Source organism: Zonotrichia leucophrys, chromosome 9 (assembly GCF_028769735.1).
Source record: "Zonotrichia leucophrys gambelii isolate GWCS_2022_RI chromosome 9, RI_Zleu_2.0, whole genome shotgun sequence".
In the NCBI taxonomy this organism is placed as follows: Eukaryota; Metazoa; Chordata; class Aves; order Passeriformes; family Passerellidae; genus Zonotrichia; species Zonotrichia leucophrys.
Window position 1 is genome coordinate 18748530 of NC_088179.1, and position 17220 is coordinate 18765749.

The 17220-nt window shown below is 41.8% G+C and overlaps 2 protein-coding genes across 5 annotated transcripts in view; both read right to left on the reverse strand.

The window, feature by feature from the left end:
* Positions 1 to 4837, reverse strand: ZNF639 (zinc finger protein 639). 4 transcript variants are annotated; one of them, XM_064720710.1, is made up of 6 exons: positions 4711 to 4837; positions 3617 to 3720; positions 3155 to 3231; positions 2550 to 2645; positions 1569 to 1703; positions 1 to 1293 (listed from the first exon to the last, which is right to left on the reverse strand). In XM_064720710.1, the coding sequence occupies exons 3-6, from the start codon at positions 3210 to 3212 to the stop codon at positions 146 to 148; spliced, it is 1437 nt and encodes a 478-aa protein (XP_064576780.1). In that variant the 5' UTR covers positions 3213 to 3231; positions 3617 to 3720; positions 4711 to 4837; the 3' UTR covers positions 1 to 145. The 4 variants fall into 4 exon arrangements, with proteins under 4 accessions (XP_064576780.1, XP_064576778.1, XP_064576781.1 ...); XM_064720708.1 differs by having other exon boundaries at positions 1563 to 1703; XM_064720711.1 differs by lacking the exon at positions 4711 to 4837 and adding an exon at positions 4271 to 4456.
* Positions 4838 to 8675: 3838 nt separating this feature from the next.
* PIK3CA (phosphatidylinositol-4,5-bisphosphate 3-kinase catalytic subunit alpha) overlaps positions 8676 to 17220 on the reverse strand; it is a 42764-nt gene continuing 34219 nt past the window's right edge. Inside the window, exon 21 of the mRNA XM_064720640.1 lies at positions 8676 to 16480. Coding sequence (XP_064576710.1) covers positions 16210 to 16480 — 271 coding nt within the window. The 3' untranslated portion in view covers positions 8676 to 16209. The remainder of the gene's footprint in view (positions 16481 to 17220) is intronic.

Consider the following 17220-nt stretch of genomic DNA (forward strand, 5'->3'; position numbering starts at 1 on the left):
ACCAAGTGCTAGACATGCTTTGCTGATATAAAGATGAAAACATTAGAAATGTACAGTTGCTGTTAAAATTGTATTTAATATCACATTCCAGTGACTGGAAATAAATTCAAATTCTAAACAAACTGGTTACAGGGAAAGAAAGCAATCACACCGTCTCATGTATCTGAAGATGACTTAAAAGATCTTTTTCATTCCCAAACCTCATTAAACAATCAGTACATTTATGAGGCAAATCTGCTGAATGCCTGAAATCCAAATGAGTTTTAAGGTCCTCAATTTGTCCTGTTGAATATTCACAGTATTGACACAAATAAATCCCTTCAGATAAATGAGAGCTTAGGTGCTTGCAATATTCCAACATACCTGAAAACCCCTTCCCACAGTCATCACAAACATGAGGGAATATTTTGGTGTGCTCAATAGCTACGTGCCTGTTGACATTGGTGTGCAGCCTGCTCCTAAAGCCGCACACCTGGCACACAAAGAAGTTTTTGCATTTGTCAAAAGTGATTTTGTTGATGAGGCTGTACTGGCCCCGCTCCTTGCTGTGGTAGCTGTCGCTCAGCTCGATGAGCCGGCACGCGTGCTCGTTCACCACGTGGCTGTGCAGGTCCTCGGGGTCGTTGGTCTCGTGCTCACAGAACTGGCACAGGTACTGCTCGTCACAGCTGTGCTCCTGGAAGTGCAGGTACAGCTCGCTGCTGGAGGAGAACTGCACATCACACTGCTCACACCAGTACAGGTGGTCGTTGAAGTGGGTGTCTGCTATGTGCTGACTCAGGTTCTCAAAAATCACCGTTTTGTAATCGCAGTATTTACAGATGTACGGATCCTCCTCGTGGAGTTTTACGTGCTCAATGAGCTGCACTTTGCTGGAGAAACTTTCTTTACAAACTTTACAGACGTGAGTGTCTGTACATGTCTTATGCTTCAGGATCATGTGCTGCTTCAGATCAGAGAAGTACTTGCTGTTGAACTCACAGAGCTCACACTTGTACAGGCCGCTGCTGTTGGCTCTCAGCAAGGGCCATTTCTGTTGAGCTGTGATATTCAAAGCCTGGTTCTTCTCAAAGATTTTACAGGTCTCCAGAGGGATTTCCTCAAGGTCCTCAGCTTCCAGCTTCTCAGGTGACACAGTCTGTGTTTCTATATCGTGAACTTCTACAGCATTCACTTCTGTTGTAGAAATTTCTACAGTTTGGATATCTAGAGGTTTCTCTTCTTCTGTGGGGCTGTCACTGAATATAGGTGAGTCACATAAGTCTCTGCACATTCCATTGTTAGTACCTTTATCTGCAGGAGGAAATACGTATTAGAAGGTTGAAAAAACCCACTACAAAACACCTGGGCCCATCTTTAACTTTTCAGTCAGCTGCAGCAGCTTTCAAATGCAAAGACCAGTTATTTCTCCCCTGCCAGCCTATGATGTATTATCAGCTAACAAAGCAATACCAGAAAATATAAATTCCTCACCATTTCTGTCAAAGCAAGGAAGTTACACGAACAGCCAGGAGCAGCTGGGCTCTCCAACCTCTCAGCCCCTCATCTGCAAACACACTGACCTTTACCTTTATCCTTCTTTTTCGGGTCTGTGCAGTGCATGCCAGCGTTTGAGTGTGCCCCGCTCCAGTGGGAGCTCCCGGCGTGCACGGGACTGCCGTCATCATCCGTGTCCAGGCTCTGCACAGGACTGTGGAATCTACCTGCAAAGGCAAGGCAAGCATTTCCTTGTCATTTCTCCACACCAGCATCATCCTGATTCCTGAATTTAGTCATAGATCTTCCTTATTATTTATTTATTCCACTTGCATAAATTTATCTTTATATACTAAGCACATCATAGCCTACATTTAAAAAAATTGACAACAAATACCTTGAAAATTATTTCCATACATGCAGAGAAAAACAAAAGAATTCAAAAAGTAACAAATCTGTCCAGAAGATGTCAGCAGAAAATACTGAATTTACTACTGAAAATACTCTGCTGATTATACAGAAAAAAACTTAAAATCCTTAAATGAAACATTTCATTTAAAAGACTCAAAAAAATATTCTTCAATATTTCTGGACATTGCATTTTAAATATGATACTTTCTGAAACTTCTGCAGACTTTATGGTTAATTATTAAAGTGAAAAGACAAATGAATAGACTAAAAATCCACCATCACATTTACTCTGCTAAGTTTCCACCCACTATTGGATGTTTTATAAAAAGGCATTTTGTTTTGCCAGGTACAAGTACAATTCAATGCAACTGTTGGTAATTTCCATCTGAACTCACCAACTTTGTTACCTAGGTAGTGAGTATTGGAAGTCGTTTAATCACCATTATAAATGTAAAATTGAAGGGTCTTTTGTTGTCATTGTTTTTATTTTGAAAACTGTATTTCAGCTGTAACAACTGAACAACCTCTCACCAGTCTAAGGCCCATCAGATCACAAGGACATGGAAATCACCTACTATATACTGTGTATCCTATTTGCTTCTGTGAATAGGAACATGTTACATTAAAGAACTGCAGAACAAGACCCCAAAACATAATCTTACCTCTGTTTATATCTGGCTGTCTCATGGAACAGACACTATAGCAGTGGTCAGAAAAAATCCCACTGTTGTCTATGTATCTGCTTGCACCTGAAGAATCTAAACCAAAACATCAACAAAAAAGTTTAAGTACTCATGTCTTGTAGCTACAAATGTACTTCATGTTCATCAAAACTCTTTTCACATTTTTACTTGTTGTTTTGGAAGAATTCCTGTTGTGATTTACACCTTCCAGCTGCTGCCCTGATGTTTGGAGTTTCTGCTCCCACTGAGGACATTGACAAGTGTGTGGTCTGTTCAGTGCTGTACATTCCTCTCTACCCACCCCACCCCACCCCAACTTTTACAGAATTCCTCCCCTCTGTGGAAGCAGGAATTTGCAGCTAAAGCCAGTTCCCCCATGTGCAGGAGCACAGAACAAATCACTCAGGTGCACTGGCTCAAGGTGGCCCAACAAAGGAGCCTGCAGAGTGGGTGCTGCCCATTCAAGCCAAGATTTCTCATCCCACCCTTTGTGTCACTGCTTTTCCACGTCTTGGCACAAGTGGTCACTTCTGAGAAAAAATATTAACTTACTAAAGTGTACCAAACTCAAGCTCCAGACTGACCTGAGTAACGAGAAGGATGCAGAGTCTTCCTTTTCCTCTTTTTAGGATGTTCATTCATTTTGAACAGTCTACATGAACTGTACAGTAAAAACATTAAAGAATTAGACTTGTTTTGTACCTAGGTTATCTTTCAGAACCTTATGGAACAACACGAGCATTTTGAGAACCTGCATATCAAATACAAAAGTTTTTTCCAACTCCCCCTTCTTGCCCCCCAGCCCATTTTGATACAGTTAAGAACCCACTAAATACACACAGCTGCTGAAGTCCAGTTTCACATTCCTGCCCTGGAGCAAAAGGTTCACCAAAAGACAGACAAGTCAGAAGTCCAGGTACTCCAGCACTCAGGGTCATCTACAAGCCTTCTCTCCAGCATCCTTGTTGTCAGAGACAGGACACTGAGGCACAGCCCTCCACAAACGAGTTTTAGTGTTTAAAATACCAACACAGTCATGCTCTTACCAAAAATCCCAGACTCTTCAGTATCAGGAGGCAGAGCAGCTAAGAAACTAATGACTGTACAGCTTCCAAATGTAGTGAATACATCAGCTCAAGAAGACTTTCACCTATGGAGTGACAGCATTTTAAACCACTTAAAACTTTAGCACCAAATAGAAAAAACACAGAATCAGATACACGTAATACAAATACTACAAAGAATAAATCTATGGAACTTGAAGGTACAACATAAGAAGTTGATATTAATTTCAGTTTAGAGCATGAAAATTAGTAAGGCGGATGCACTGGTCTATTTGTTTTTCTTTTGTCTCAGGCTAGTTGGCTTTCGGTGCACTTGGCAGCTCCTGAGAGTAGAAAAACATTTGGAAACGAAACACAAATAGTTGACCTATATACGGGACAAACAGTCTTGAAGAGGAAAAGGCTGCAAACAAGGAATGTGATGCGGGCTGCCATGACTGAAGAGCGCTTGGGGGCCCAGGATCTTCTGTAGTCAGTGCCATGCACCGGAGGGGAAAGGAGGGGAAAAAGGGCCCTGATCAACTCAACGGTGTTCTTCCGACATCAAATATTTTCTGAACTCTTTTTTTTTTTTTAATATGGAAAAATAATTGATTTTAACGTTATATCATGATCTAGAAGTATCAGTACCCTCACCGTTTTCTGTGATTGCAAGAGAAGAACCGACAGCACAGTGGCACCGCAAGTCTCACCCCAGGTAAGGCGCGTGAAAAGCTCAACCTTTCCTGCAGCGATCGCACCGCCGGGCAGCAAGGCGGGCTGTTCTTTTCCAGCGGCTTTCCCGGCCCGGAAAAGCGGGATCCAGGCCCCGAGCACCGGGATCCCGATCGGCCCCGCGGCCTGCGTGGAGGCCGCACGGGGAGCCCTGGCGGGAGCGCGGCAAAGGCGCCGCTCCGCCCCGGCGGCAGCCGCGGAGCCGCGGGCACCGGCGAGGCTGCGACACCGCAGGGCCGGCGGGAGAGGGCCCGGCCCGGGGCCGCACCGGGAGAGCCGCGGGCCAGGCCGTGAATCACAGCTCACCTCCCCGGCGGGGCTGGGACACGGGCGGCTCCCCGGGCGCTGCCGCCGGGACTCACCTGCCGGCCGCCAGAGCCGCTCCGCTCCTCCGGGGCCCGGCGTGGCCGCTCCGCCCGCACCGCTCCGCTCCGCGCGGGCCCGGCCCGGCCCGGCCGCTCCGCGGGCAAGGGGCGGGAAAGGGGCGAGCGGCCGCCGCCTGCAGCGCCCCCTGCCGGCCACGGCGGCACCCGCCCGTCGCCATAGCGACAGCGAGCAGCCTAAATAAACCTTTAGCTGGTATTTGTACCCGTATGGCAATGGCGAGCGGCCTAAATAAACCTGTAGCTGATATTTGTGCCCGTATGGCAATGGCAAGCAGCCTAAATAAACCTTTAGCTGGTATTTGTACCCGTATGGCAATGGCGAGCGGCCTAAATAAATCTTTAGCTGGTATTTGTACCTGTATGGCAATGGCAAGCAGCCTAAATAAACCTTTAGCTGGTATTTGTACCCGACACCGTCTGCACAGCCGCCTTTCCATCCACAGGCCTCGGCCAGGGCTGGCAGAGTGTAAGCCTGCTTCAGAACAGTGTTTGCACTCTGATTTTACACAAATGAGAAGGTGATGTCAAAGCCAGAACCTCGCAAAGCTCAACTTTACTTTTTGTATCAATGTAGAAGTTGTTCCTTAGAGCTACTGTATAGGAGAATCAATATAAAGTGTATCATAAATATGTACAGTACAAGAAAGAAATATATACATACAGAAAGATAAGGAGTTATCGGAGAGGGTCCAGTGGAGGTACAAAGTGAGGAGGGGTCTGGAGCATCTCCTGTGAGGACAGACTGCAGGACTGGGGCTGGTTAGTCTGGAGGAGAGACCTCTGACAGGGGATCTCATCAATGCACAGAAATATTTCAAAGGCAGGGGCCAGAAGATGGTGCCAGACTCTTCTTGGTGGTTCCAAGCAACAGCATGAGGAGCAATGGCCATAAACTAAAACACAAGGAGTTTCACCTCAACATGAGGAAAAACTTCTTCACACTGAGGATGGCAGAGCACTGGAACAGCTGCCCAGGGAGGTTGTGGATTCTCCCTCTGGACACATTTCAAACCCACCTGGATGTGTTCCTGTGTTACCTGCTCCAAGTGACTGTGCCTTGGACTGGATGATCTCCACAGGTCCCTTCAAAAACTAACAATTCCATGATTCTGTGAAATATGTATAAATAAGGATTTGAAAATTAAAATAATCAACTCTCCCTTTTCCAAATTTATAATCACGACCCTTTTTGCTGATTTAATCTTCACTTTAAATCATGCCACAGGAAAAAGCACCAAATTGTATTGGTTCACAAAGCAGAACACTTCAAACTGCATTTTACCTTTTTTAAAAATACCTCATTAATTTTGAAGACATGAGGGAGGCTGCTACAGTCCCTTATTTCCATGACTTAAAAATAACGTATGGAATTTTGCCCAAGTGTTTCATTTAATATAAATTCATATGAATGAATTCAATATGAACGAAACACTTGTTTTGCTCTGGCTTAGCCTGAATTTATCTAGTTCTACAAAAAAGTTTTGAATTAGCAGATAATCCACAATAACCCTAATGGTGTTGCTCCACTGATTGGTAAAAAAAGAAACTATACCCTGTTTCTGGCATTAGTTTTATTCATTATCTGGCAGATGAAACTGGACTTACTCTGTCTATAAAATCCTACCTTAGGCTTTGTCCTGAGGCTGGGAACATCCCTTTAGAGTAATGTGACTTGCTTAGAGCCAGATTGAAAGAGCTTTATGCTATGATCACACAGGAGTTTTGGTGGTGAGCAGCAAAACAGAACTAAAGGTGTCCTGCTGCTGGCACACTGCTGAGCCCTCAGACAGGAAATAAATGTTGTATGCCTACAATCTCCTGCACTGAGTTACCAATCCAACAAGATCCTGGTCTCCCAGTTCAGTTTGTTCTCTGCTTTTTATTCCAGCCGTGGTTGCTGAGGTTTCCCCAGGACAGCTTGTGTTACAGCTCTCACAAATCGGCTACAGCCTCCCAAATGGGCGGATGCTCACGTAGCTCTCCCTCTATTCACCAAAATGTTTTCCCTACAAACGTTCCAGGAAAGCACTTTCCCCAGATCCCAGCGGAGGGCAGTGATGAGAACCTAAAATCCACATATGGCAAAGAGAGAGGAAAAAAAAAAAAACCAAGCCCAAGCCCTTGCTTTGAATTCAGTCCTGCTTGTGAGGCAAACGCGGGCGGACCAAAGCATTTTCTGTACCTTCTGACTGATTTATTCTCCACCCAAAGCGGCACAGCCCAACACCACTTATGTCAGATAAAAAGACAAGGCTTTAAGTGAAAGATGAACATCTGAGGAGGATCCCCTTTGAAGCTGCAGATCCAGTTCAAAGTCACACGCATCAAACAGAGCTATCAATGTTTTGGACAGAACAGCCTAAATGAGTCTTGTTCTTTAAACCACCACGTGCTTGGGATGTTGAGAGAGCTCTGGGTGAGGTTTTAATCAGTCAGAGCTGAAAATACAGAAAAGCCTGTATGACATTGACATTCTTGTTTAAATGGACAACATAGATGATGCTCATTTCAATTAGTGAGGATATATCCTGACCAAAACAACCATGGGGTAAATTGTTTCTTCAGTGACAGCAGTTAGCATAGCTCATGAGGATAACCTTCACTGCAGGTAGGTTTGTTAGTATTTAAAAGGACATGTAGGAGGTTACTTGACATATCTTGTCTAGCATCAGGTTCTTTGTTCTTTTGTTGCATGGGTTCAGACTTTAGATTGAGTCTTTCCAAGGCAAGTTGGCAAACAGACTGATTTCTGGGCATAAAATCAGGAGGCCTTACTGAGATACCCATGCTAAAGCAAACTGATCCCATTGCAAATCTTTCTTGTTTTACCAGCATTATTTTGCAAATTTTCTGTGATTTTTTCATGTTTAGACTTAGACCTACCACAAAAATCACACACTGGCCCTAAATGGCAGTAAAGTCTAAAATCTGTATTTGAACAAGAGCTGATGATCCTCTTATCCTGAACCATCCTGTGCACCTAACACACAGTTGTAGCCACTCACAACCAATAGTTATTAGGCAAAGGTAAAACTCACCTTATGTATAATAAACACAAGTTTAACCTGTTAGTTCAGGTTATTGAAGTAGCTTGTTCCAAAGCCCCAGCCATACTTTTCAGACCAGAGCTCTTCTGAAGCTTCAGAATAAATGTAAGGATGACGATGTCCATCTTTTATTACAGGGTTGGTCCTGCACAGACTGAGCACCTGCTGGAGCACAGCCCTTCTCAAAGCTGGGCAGTGTGACCTGAAACAGAACTGACCAGTGTACAAAGTTTAGAGCTGACTGGGGACAAAAATGTTTTGAAGGGGCCTGATTAAAAACCCTGACACTTGCCTCATCTCTCCAAAAAGAAAAAAGTGAAATCCCCACAAGAGAACTTAAATCCTTCCCAGTTTGTTAGCAACTGGAGTCCAAAGTAGGCCAACATGGCCACAGAAGGAGTTCCTTTGCAGCCTCATGCTATTATAATGCCAGTGAGTAATTTCCCCAAATGTTTGTCACTCTTTCAAAATTAGTATTGGATACAAAAATATAACCTTGTTTGTTTGGTTTTTTAAATTATAATTTTGGTAATTAAAGCATGAAGCATATTTTTCAAAACCAGATTGATTTAGCAGGGACTGTAAACCATGAAGCTGAAACACTTCAATAACATCATCTTTCTTGTCACAGCTTTTTACAGCCCACGTCTAAAACTAAAATAAAATTACTTATTTTGAGGATCAGCATTTACAAGATCCTCATGCCACACACATATTGGACTTTTCACCCCTAAATAATGTAAATTCTATTTCTGTTCCCCCCAGATTAACTGTGGTATGCAATTTCCATTTCCTTTCTTCTAGCCGTTTTCAAAGGTAGAGCAACACCAAATCACACACCAACACTGAATATTTCTTAAATTCTCATTTCAGAATTCACAGGTGTACCAACCATATCATTTTAATTTAGTTGTTAGTATATACATTAACACTCAAAAGTGTGATAAAAACCAAACAAAAGTAGTTTTTTTTAATAAACAGCATGATACAGACCGCGAAGATAAATAAAAAGCAGACTTTTTACAGTTTCCCATGAACATGAACTACAATAAGTATCATAGGCCAAACTTTTGTTACTTGAGTAGCACAGCAGAAGGGTTAAAAAAGGAGTTGTGTTTTTTTATTTAAAGAACTGCAAGACTATTCTCAGTATGACAACACATGCATCTTGCTGCATCTTAAATACTTTTTGGCCCATTATTACTAAAAATGTCTTGCTTTCTACCTACTTTACCACAGACCTTTATCACAGAATGACACACATTTGGCAACGTCCCCCTCTGCCCCAGTAGTGGTTATTTCAAAGGTAATAGTCTCATTTTTAAAAGGTAATTGAAGCACTGGTGGGGGTTTTTACTTTGCCTTTGATGCAGACAGGTAACTGCTCCCAGCTTCAGAGAAGTTACACAGAAGCACGGAGAGCTGGCACCCTCCTGGGCTCTGTTTTTACCCAAAATGCCATCAGGATGCTGGGCAGGCTCAGGAGGAGCAGCTCAGGGGAGGGGAGCCTTCCCCCTGGCCCTGCTCAGCACTGGGGCTCCCAGTACAAACCTGACCTGGTGTGCTGGGACGGGTCCATGGAGGGCAGGGACAGGAGAGGAGGCTGAGAGGGGTCCTGGCCAAAGAAAAAGCCCAGGGGCACCTGGTCAATGTGCATAAAGATTTGATAGAGAGGAATAAAGACAGGCAAGGCTTTTCTCAGTGCCCACTGAAAGGACAACAGGCAATGAAACAGAAGATATTTCATACAAATATTATGAAAAAAAAAATGACTGTGGGTTCCTCTTTCCCAGACAGACTCTAAACCCAGCTAGGCAATGTCCTGGGCATCCTGTTCTATTGCAGACCCTGCTTTGAACAGGGTGTCTGGCCTAAATGAACTCCAACCTCAATGGCTCTGTGAAAATTCTGCAGTTGTGTTGCCATTTACAATGAGAACAATACTTACAAAATTTCAAACCCAAGAATCCAGGACTTCAGACTGCAACTGTATATATTTAAAGCCCTCTTCTCCACCAGGGAAGTAGATTTTCATAGTGTAGTGGATATTCACAGTTAAAACTTTTAGAGGTGCAAAGAGAAAGGATGACACTCCCAGATAATGAATTGCACATTAATCTTCACATGAGAAATGAAGAATTTGGACCACAGCTGCTATAAGACAAAAAGATTAATCTATTCCTTTTCTTTCCCCAGCCCCAAGTGAAACAGTAAGACAATTCTGGACAGCCTGGAGCAGTTGATAAATCAGGATATAGAACATTATTAATAAAGCCTGAAAATAGATTAAAAATAGTTAAAGAAACAAGGCAGAATGAGATTCCAACTATGAATATCCATATTTTGGCTCACAAGAATTAACTAAACTACAACAGATATAAAGATTCTTGAAAAAAACAGCTTCTGCCTGAATTAGGCTTTCAGTAACTTCAGCAATACAATTAAGTCAGGTTTAGTTGTGATTAATTTTATAACTGGAACAGGAGCCCAACAAAATTAATGCAGTTACATTGAACTGAATGGCCTCTGAATCTGTATAATAACTACTGGGAATCAGGCACCAGAATTTCAACAAGATCAGGACAGAAGAGTATATTTTTGCCTTCCTTCTGCTGCAGGAATATTGCATCACACACAGAAGTGACAGTAAGGACACTTAAAAACACACGGACACAAACCAGTGGGAACACTAACTTCAAAGGACAGGCAGAACATTGCTTCAATTGATCTTCTCTTACAAATATTTTATGATGTTCTTATGCTCTGGGCATGTCCCAGAGGGGTGTTGGAGAGAGAAGAGAAGGGACAGAGGGATTCACCTCTGGCTTTGAGTCAAGAGCACCAACACAGCAAGACCTCAGACTTTGCAGAGTCTGGCCCATAAAGCTCAGATGTCCAGAACACTGTATGGCAAATGAAGAGCAGAGCTTTTTTCCTGAGTGTGGGTTCAACAAGTCTGGATGCTACAAAAGAGTAGGAAGAGGAAACATTTAAGCCAGCAAGGAACAAAAATACTGAAGTGTCAAGAATGAAACAAACTGTAGACAAGATCACTGTACTTTAGGAGAGCTGAAAAGGCTATTTTGTTGATAAAGACTATTTCAAAGTAAAAGTGTTTAAAAGTGTTTCACTGGGCTGCTACTAAACATTCCTCTCCTTATGAGAACCTTTCATACTGAATCCTAGGAATAAATAATCTGCAACTCTGATACACATACAGCCTAATTCTGATTTCATGTGCTGTTGTGAATCCAGAGCAATTCTTATGAAATGAGTGTTGTATCAGCATAAAGTGAAATCAGAATTCCTCAAAGAGGAGAGCACCTATGGGTTTGGTTAGAGTATGCAAATAGAGAACTCCTATAGCCAGTTTCCAGTTGGCTTCCCTTCATTAACACAGATGTAAAAAAGAGTAAAACTAAACAAAGAAGAACCCCAAACCAACATCAGCTGCAGGGGTGGTGAGCTACACATCATTTTGGACAGAGCCTTACCTAAACTGAGACAACTTCCAGCACAAAATAAAAAGATGCAAATTCATTATTTGTATGAAACATGTATTGCAAAATTAAATTGGGATTCAACAATCTGCAACAACATCCACAGCTATATAGTGTTTTTAAAAAAACAAGTGTGGTTCTTCCATTCAAGTAAAACTAGAACAAGTGAAAGAAGTTAAAAAAAATCCTAGAAGCAGCAAGTTACAATTCTTTCTGTAATACCACACCATTTTCATTAACTTGAAGTATTTTCAAGATGTCAAAGACATCAACAAAAATAGTAATTTCAAGTGGCTTTTCTGATATTTGTTTTTTGAGTGGGTCCAGCCCAGGTCTGCAACCTGTACAGACATGCAAAACAGGAGGAATTCATAATTACTATTAAGAACAGACATTTGAACATGCCAGTTATATAATGACAAAGCAAAGACAATACCTTCAAATTGTCAACAAACATGGGCTACTGACCACTAAAGGGCATTTAATACTTTACAGAAAAAGGAAAGTTGGCATAAAAACCCACAAACAACTTGCCAAACCACCGATAGCACGGTCATCACATACAAAGTTCTTATAAACCTGGTAATTTCTATATTGTCCTCAATATGCAGGCTCATATCTTTTCCACAAGATGCCAAATCACCTACAATTTTGGTTTTATTTAAAAGCCATTAAAAAAAAAATCAAATTATACTGGAAGTCTGTTTCAACTATGAAAAAAACTACTAATGCACCCTTTCAGACAAAGAAGTATGCATATATAAAATCAGTACAGGTACTTCTGCTACGTTTAGGAAAGCAATTAATGTAATGCTAAATAAAACTATTATGCAGCACCCTGTTCTGTCATTACATCAAAGTTTCACAGCTGAAAAGGTGACTGGTTTAAATTTTATTCCACTAAAACACCATTTGCTAATGCTTTGTGATAAAACACATGGCCCAGTCTTACAAGAAGTGCTGCAGGAGCAAGGTGCCCAGATTCACTTCAAGCCCAAAATAAACTACTTTAATATTCTGAGTCCCAGAACAAAGGGAGCATTTTCAAATCTCCATGAAGTGGGAATAGTTAAAAATAAGCCAAATTCCAAGCCATTTCTGCAAAAATCTAGGACTCAGTTACAAGTGCATTCATGGTGTGTAAGCAGGTCTTCTTCCTGATACTGGGAGCAGATGACATTCTCTCATTTCCTCCAGGGTAAGCAAACAGAGCCTCCTCTATCCTCAGTGAAGTTACATCAGCAGGAACTGCTGTGGCAGGATACAGCAATTAGGGTTCAACACTTTGAAGCTGAGAAAAGGATTGTTGTTTTCTGTGAAACACTGGCAGAACGCTTTTCAAATGCCCATCCTGGTGATGCAAAGAAATGGGTAAAGCCCAGGAGCTTCTCCTACTTTTTAAAGTTTGTTGAAAGGCTACAATTACCCCCAACTGTATTATGTCTGTACCACTCCGAGGTTTCCTTTCTTTTACTATTTGATTATTTGAATAATAAATTCCACAGCTTATGCACAACACTTAATTGCAGTAAATTCTGGAGACAGAGCCTGACTCCTCATACCTCTGTCTGGGCAAAAAGGGTGCAGAATACAGTGCTTGAACTGAAAGACATTTATACTCATATTTACAGAAGGGCTAGGAAGGGGCAAAGTACAAACAAATTTGGCCTCATAACATCCAATAAATTGGAGTTGATCTTTTCACCCAGGCTGGAAAAGGCTGACCATTTCTTGCATAAACGAGGTAAAGCATTGTTTCAACACCAGATAAATACAGATAATATAGCACCTAATGTGATGTCTGTGCAACAGTTTTACTCTGTTAAATTAAGAATTATAGCCAACAGGGTTTCAGATTTTGTGAACTAAACTTAAACTGAAACTAACCCATTTTAAGAGCTAAACCATTATTGTGTGTGGACTGCAAAGTAATAGATACAAGGGTAACTTTGCTCTAGGAAAGTACAACCAAGCTTAGCAGGAGTTAAAATATTCATATGAACAAAAAGTAATATGTAACAGTCAATAAAAAGAGCAATGGGAATTCTATTGGACTACTCCGAAATATTTTGTAGAACTAAGGAAATAAAACTTCACATTTCCCCTACTATTCTCAGAGCTTCTGCAGTTTTCACAAAACCAGGTTTTCCCCCACAACATCAAGTATCCATGCATGCAGTAATCAGCTGCAGGATGCTGACTTTGAAAGTGTCTTGCAACACCAAAGCCTTGGCTTTACAATCCCCAAAGTCTTTCATAACGTCATTGATTGCACATTTTTAATATATTACAATTTGCTAAATGAAGCCAACCTCTCATTACCTCATCAGTACAGCCTGCATGAAGTACAGTTTATTTATATGCTTATATTCTAGTCTAACACCAACTGCCAGCATATTTTATATTACACGTGGTATTGCACTTTCTGAGTGGCACCTCGGTGCGTGTTTGCAGTGAACAAGCTGAACCCCCAAAAGCCCCAAACCTTTGGAATTCAAGTGCTGCCAATCTTGCAAGTTTAAAATGTCAGGGTGAACATCACCCACAGAACTATTATGGGCTTTGCTAACTTTAAAAAAACCTGTTTAGCAATTAGAAAAACAGTCCTACCTGAAGTTGTGCATAAGGGCAATCTGAAATCCTTGGTACTCTGAACAGTTTCAAAGCATGGTGCCAATTTCATTGATTGCACACATTGTAATTGTGTTAAAGGACAACAACTAGATTTACAAATATATATTACACACACGCACAAAACAGACAAAGCTATAAAATGTTTGGTAACTCCACATGCTTTGAGCTAGCCAACATATCTGTCTGCTGAACTGCTAATTATTGATCATATTGAAAATCTAAATTGCTATTTCTGATGTATCTTACTGGATTCAACAACCACTTCCAAAGGAGGAAGAAAGAGGAGAAATGGTAGACCCAAATTTTGAGGGTTTAAATGAGCGTTCTTGAAATAGCCAGCATATCACTTCAGTAATGTGAAGAGTGATTCCCAAAATCTTTTTAGAGACTTAGGCCAAGTTCCCCTTTGGCTTTAGTGGGTATATTCCCACTACTTCACTGGTACTTGTGTCCTCTTTCACTAGGGCTGAATTTGGTCCTAGGAGTACGTCTGGTCACCTTCAGTGACGTTAATGAAAACAGGAGTCTTGGACAGATAGAACTGGGTTGCAAAATTAAGAGAGTTAATATTGGACAAATCATGTAAATAAAGAATATATATTAATAATAGTTCCTATTATATAAATAGCCTTTATAAAAAAATAATCTTTCAATAATTTTAATAACTCACCTTTCTTTAGGTTCTGGAAAACATGTATGAAAAAAATCTATTCAGTTCAAGTTAGATTAAAGCAAACCTAAGATGAACACTACAGCTCTCTGTTGCACTAAACCCAATTCTGACCATTCAATTTCCAGGTTAGTCAGTTTTTGGGGATGATAGGGAGTTTTGTTGTGAAAATATGAATTGCACCCCTAGCAATACTGAGCAGAAGAAACACCATAATGAGTGGGCCTATTTTCTACTGCCTTCAGAAACTGTGCAGATGACGGACCCAAAAATCGAAGGGCCACCCAAACCCCACAAATGTTAATGCCTCTGAGCACATTTAAAAGGCACTGTCCTCTCACTAACATTTTTAGATCTTTCCTTTAAACTATGCTGCATTTAAGTATTTGCTATCACTTGAATTCTCTTTCTATTCTTCACAATCCAACATAGTCTCCACCTGCTGTACCAGATCTAAGGTAAAATGTGATGGACTCTTACACTAGCACTATTTTCTTTTTCCTTCTAATTTATCCTATCAAATGAAAAAAGGAAACATTCTTCCAAGTTTACCTTTTTGAGCTTAAGGCATAACATGAATCATCGAATCACAGAATATGCTGGGACCCACATGGATCACAGAGTCCAACTCCTGGCCCTGCACAGACACCCCAGGAATCTCACCCTGGGCCTGAGAGCTTTGTCCAAGCACTCCTTGAACTCTGTCAGGCTTGGGGCTGTGACCACTTCCCTGGGAGCCTGTTCAGTGCCCAACCACCCTCTGGGTGAAAAACCTTTTTGTAATATTCAACCTAAACCTCCCCTGACTCAACTCCATGCCATTTCCTCAATTCCTGTCACTGGTCACCAGAGAGAGGAGATTGGTACCTGTCCCTCCACTTCCCCTTGTGAGGAAGGTGCAGACCTCAATGAAATCTGAGCTCAGTCTCCTCTTCTCCAGGCTGAACAGACCAAGTGACCTCAGCTGCTCCCCATACAGCCCATTCCCCTCCAGACCCCTCACCATCCTTGTGGCCCTCCTTTGGACACTCTCTAATAGCTTAATTTTATTTAGACTGTGGCACCCAAAACTGCCCACAATATTGAAGGTGAGGCCGCCCCAGTGCAGAGCAGAGTGGGCCAATGCCCTCCCTTGCCCAGGGGCCACACTGTGCCTGATGTCCCCAGGACACAGGTGGCTCTCTTGGCTGCAGGGCACTGCTGGCTCATGTTCAACTTGCCATCGACCAGGACCCCCAGGTCCCTCTCAGCAGCTGCTGTCCAGCCTCATTCCCCAGTCCATACACACAACCAGGCTTGCCCCATTGCAAGTGCAGAATCTGGCACTTGCCCTTGTTAAACTTCACACACTTGGTGATTGCCCATCTCTCTAATTTGTCAAGGTCCCTGCACACATCGTACTAAAGCTTAATTTTTGAAGTTTATAATTTTAGTGCTATCTGAAACCCTGTTTTACATTATTTTCCAACAGTTGTCTGAACAATTCATCTCTTTTCTCGCCATAAGTTCTAATGTTGTTCATGGTTTGTGCAATTCCTATGCAACCAGTCTTTGCTGCTCACGGGTATTAACAGTGCAGTACCCACAAAGCTGGGTATCAGTTCTTGTTTTCTTTGCTGTCAGTTCAGTTCAAAGCGTGTTGCTTTATTGTGTGGAAGATCCAGTCCATTTTTGTTGTCCAGCCACCATGGTGAGCATCATTCATCTGCTTCATGAAGTACTCAAGAGCCTCCTGCTCAGTTTTGTCCAATGCAAGGGTCTTTCTAATGTATGCAATATCATCAAAGGACTGCAGTTCTGGCATTCCTGAGCCAAGCATCATGGAGAAAAGATTGATGAAGAGATTGGCATGCTGCCGAATTGCCAGGTAAGCCTTATAGCACATCTCCTGAAACCTGGAAGAGACCAGGGGAAAAAAGCTCAGTGCATTCCCCTGCTGCATGTGTATCACTGCTTCAGCACCAAAACAGTTTTACAGGAAACCAGACACTAAAAATGCAGTCTTAGTCTAGTAAGAACACCATAATGTAGCTGAGATTACTACTCATTCTCCTACTTAGTTTATCTGTGTAAGGATTAATAGTGGTCAGACTAATACAACATCCATAGACAGGCTTTCTAGCCTTAAACCCCATCTGCAATTCACACAACTGTCAACATGAATTTATGTGAGTACACAGGGCCATTTTTTTCACTGCTACTGACATTTCAAATTTCAAAAGGTATTTCCTGACACACTTCTAAAATCAGTGCTTTCCTGGCTATCTTCAGAGTTGCATTTCTCCTGTAGTTTTATATTGCTCCTTAGGTACTCTGAAGAATGCACTGAAAACAGGGACATTTGCTCTATCAGACTGGATAAGGGAAAAAATGCAGAAGAGCTTCACTGCAGTGTTCAGACAGACACTATAATTCAAAATCTGTCTTCTGTTGCCATCAACATAATGAAATTAAGATTAAAATTGAAACCTCTTAAGGACTGGGTTGCTGGAAAGAGATATTAAGAATGACTACAGCAACAGATTTATTTACTGCTATTATTTTAAAATTCTTGCTCAGCAGGTTCTCAGCCATTGTCACAAACTACACATGCCAGCTGAAGAGCTGCTATCAGAGCAGCTATAGGAGAGAGAAG

Coding starts and splice junctions, on each gene's coding strand:
- ZNF639 (XM_064720708.1), bottom strand. CDS start 3,212: ATGAATGAACATCCTAAAAAGAGGAAAAGGAAGACTCTGCATCCTTCT. Junction 1,704..2,549: donor ACAGCCAGATATAAACAGAG/GTAAGATTATGT, acceptor TTGCCTTTGCAG/GTAGATTCCACAGTCCTGTG. Junction 1,294..1,562: donor AAAGAAGGATAAAGGTAAAG/GTCAGTGTGTTT, acceptor TTCCTCCTGCAG/ATAAAGGTACTAACAATGGA.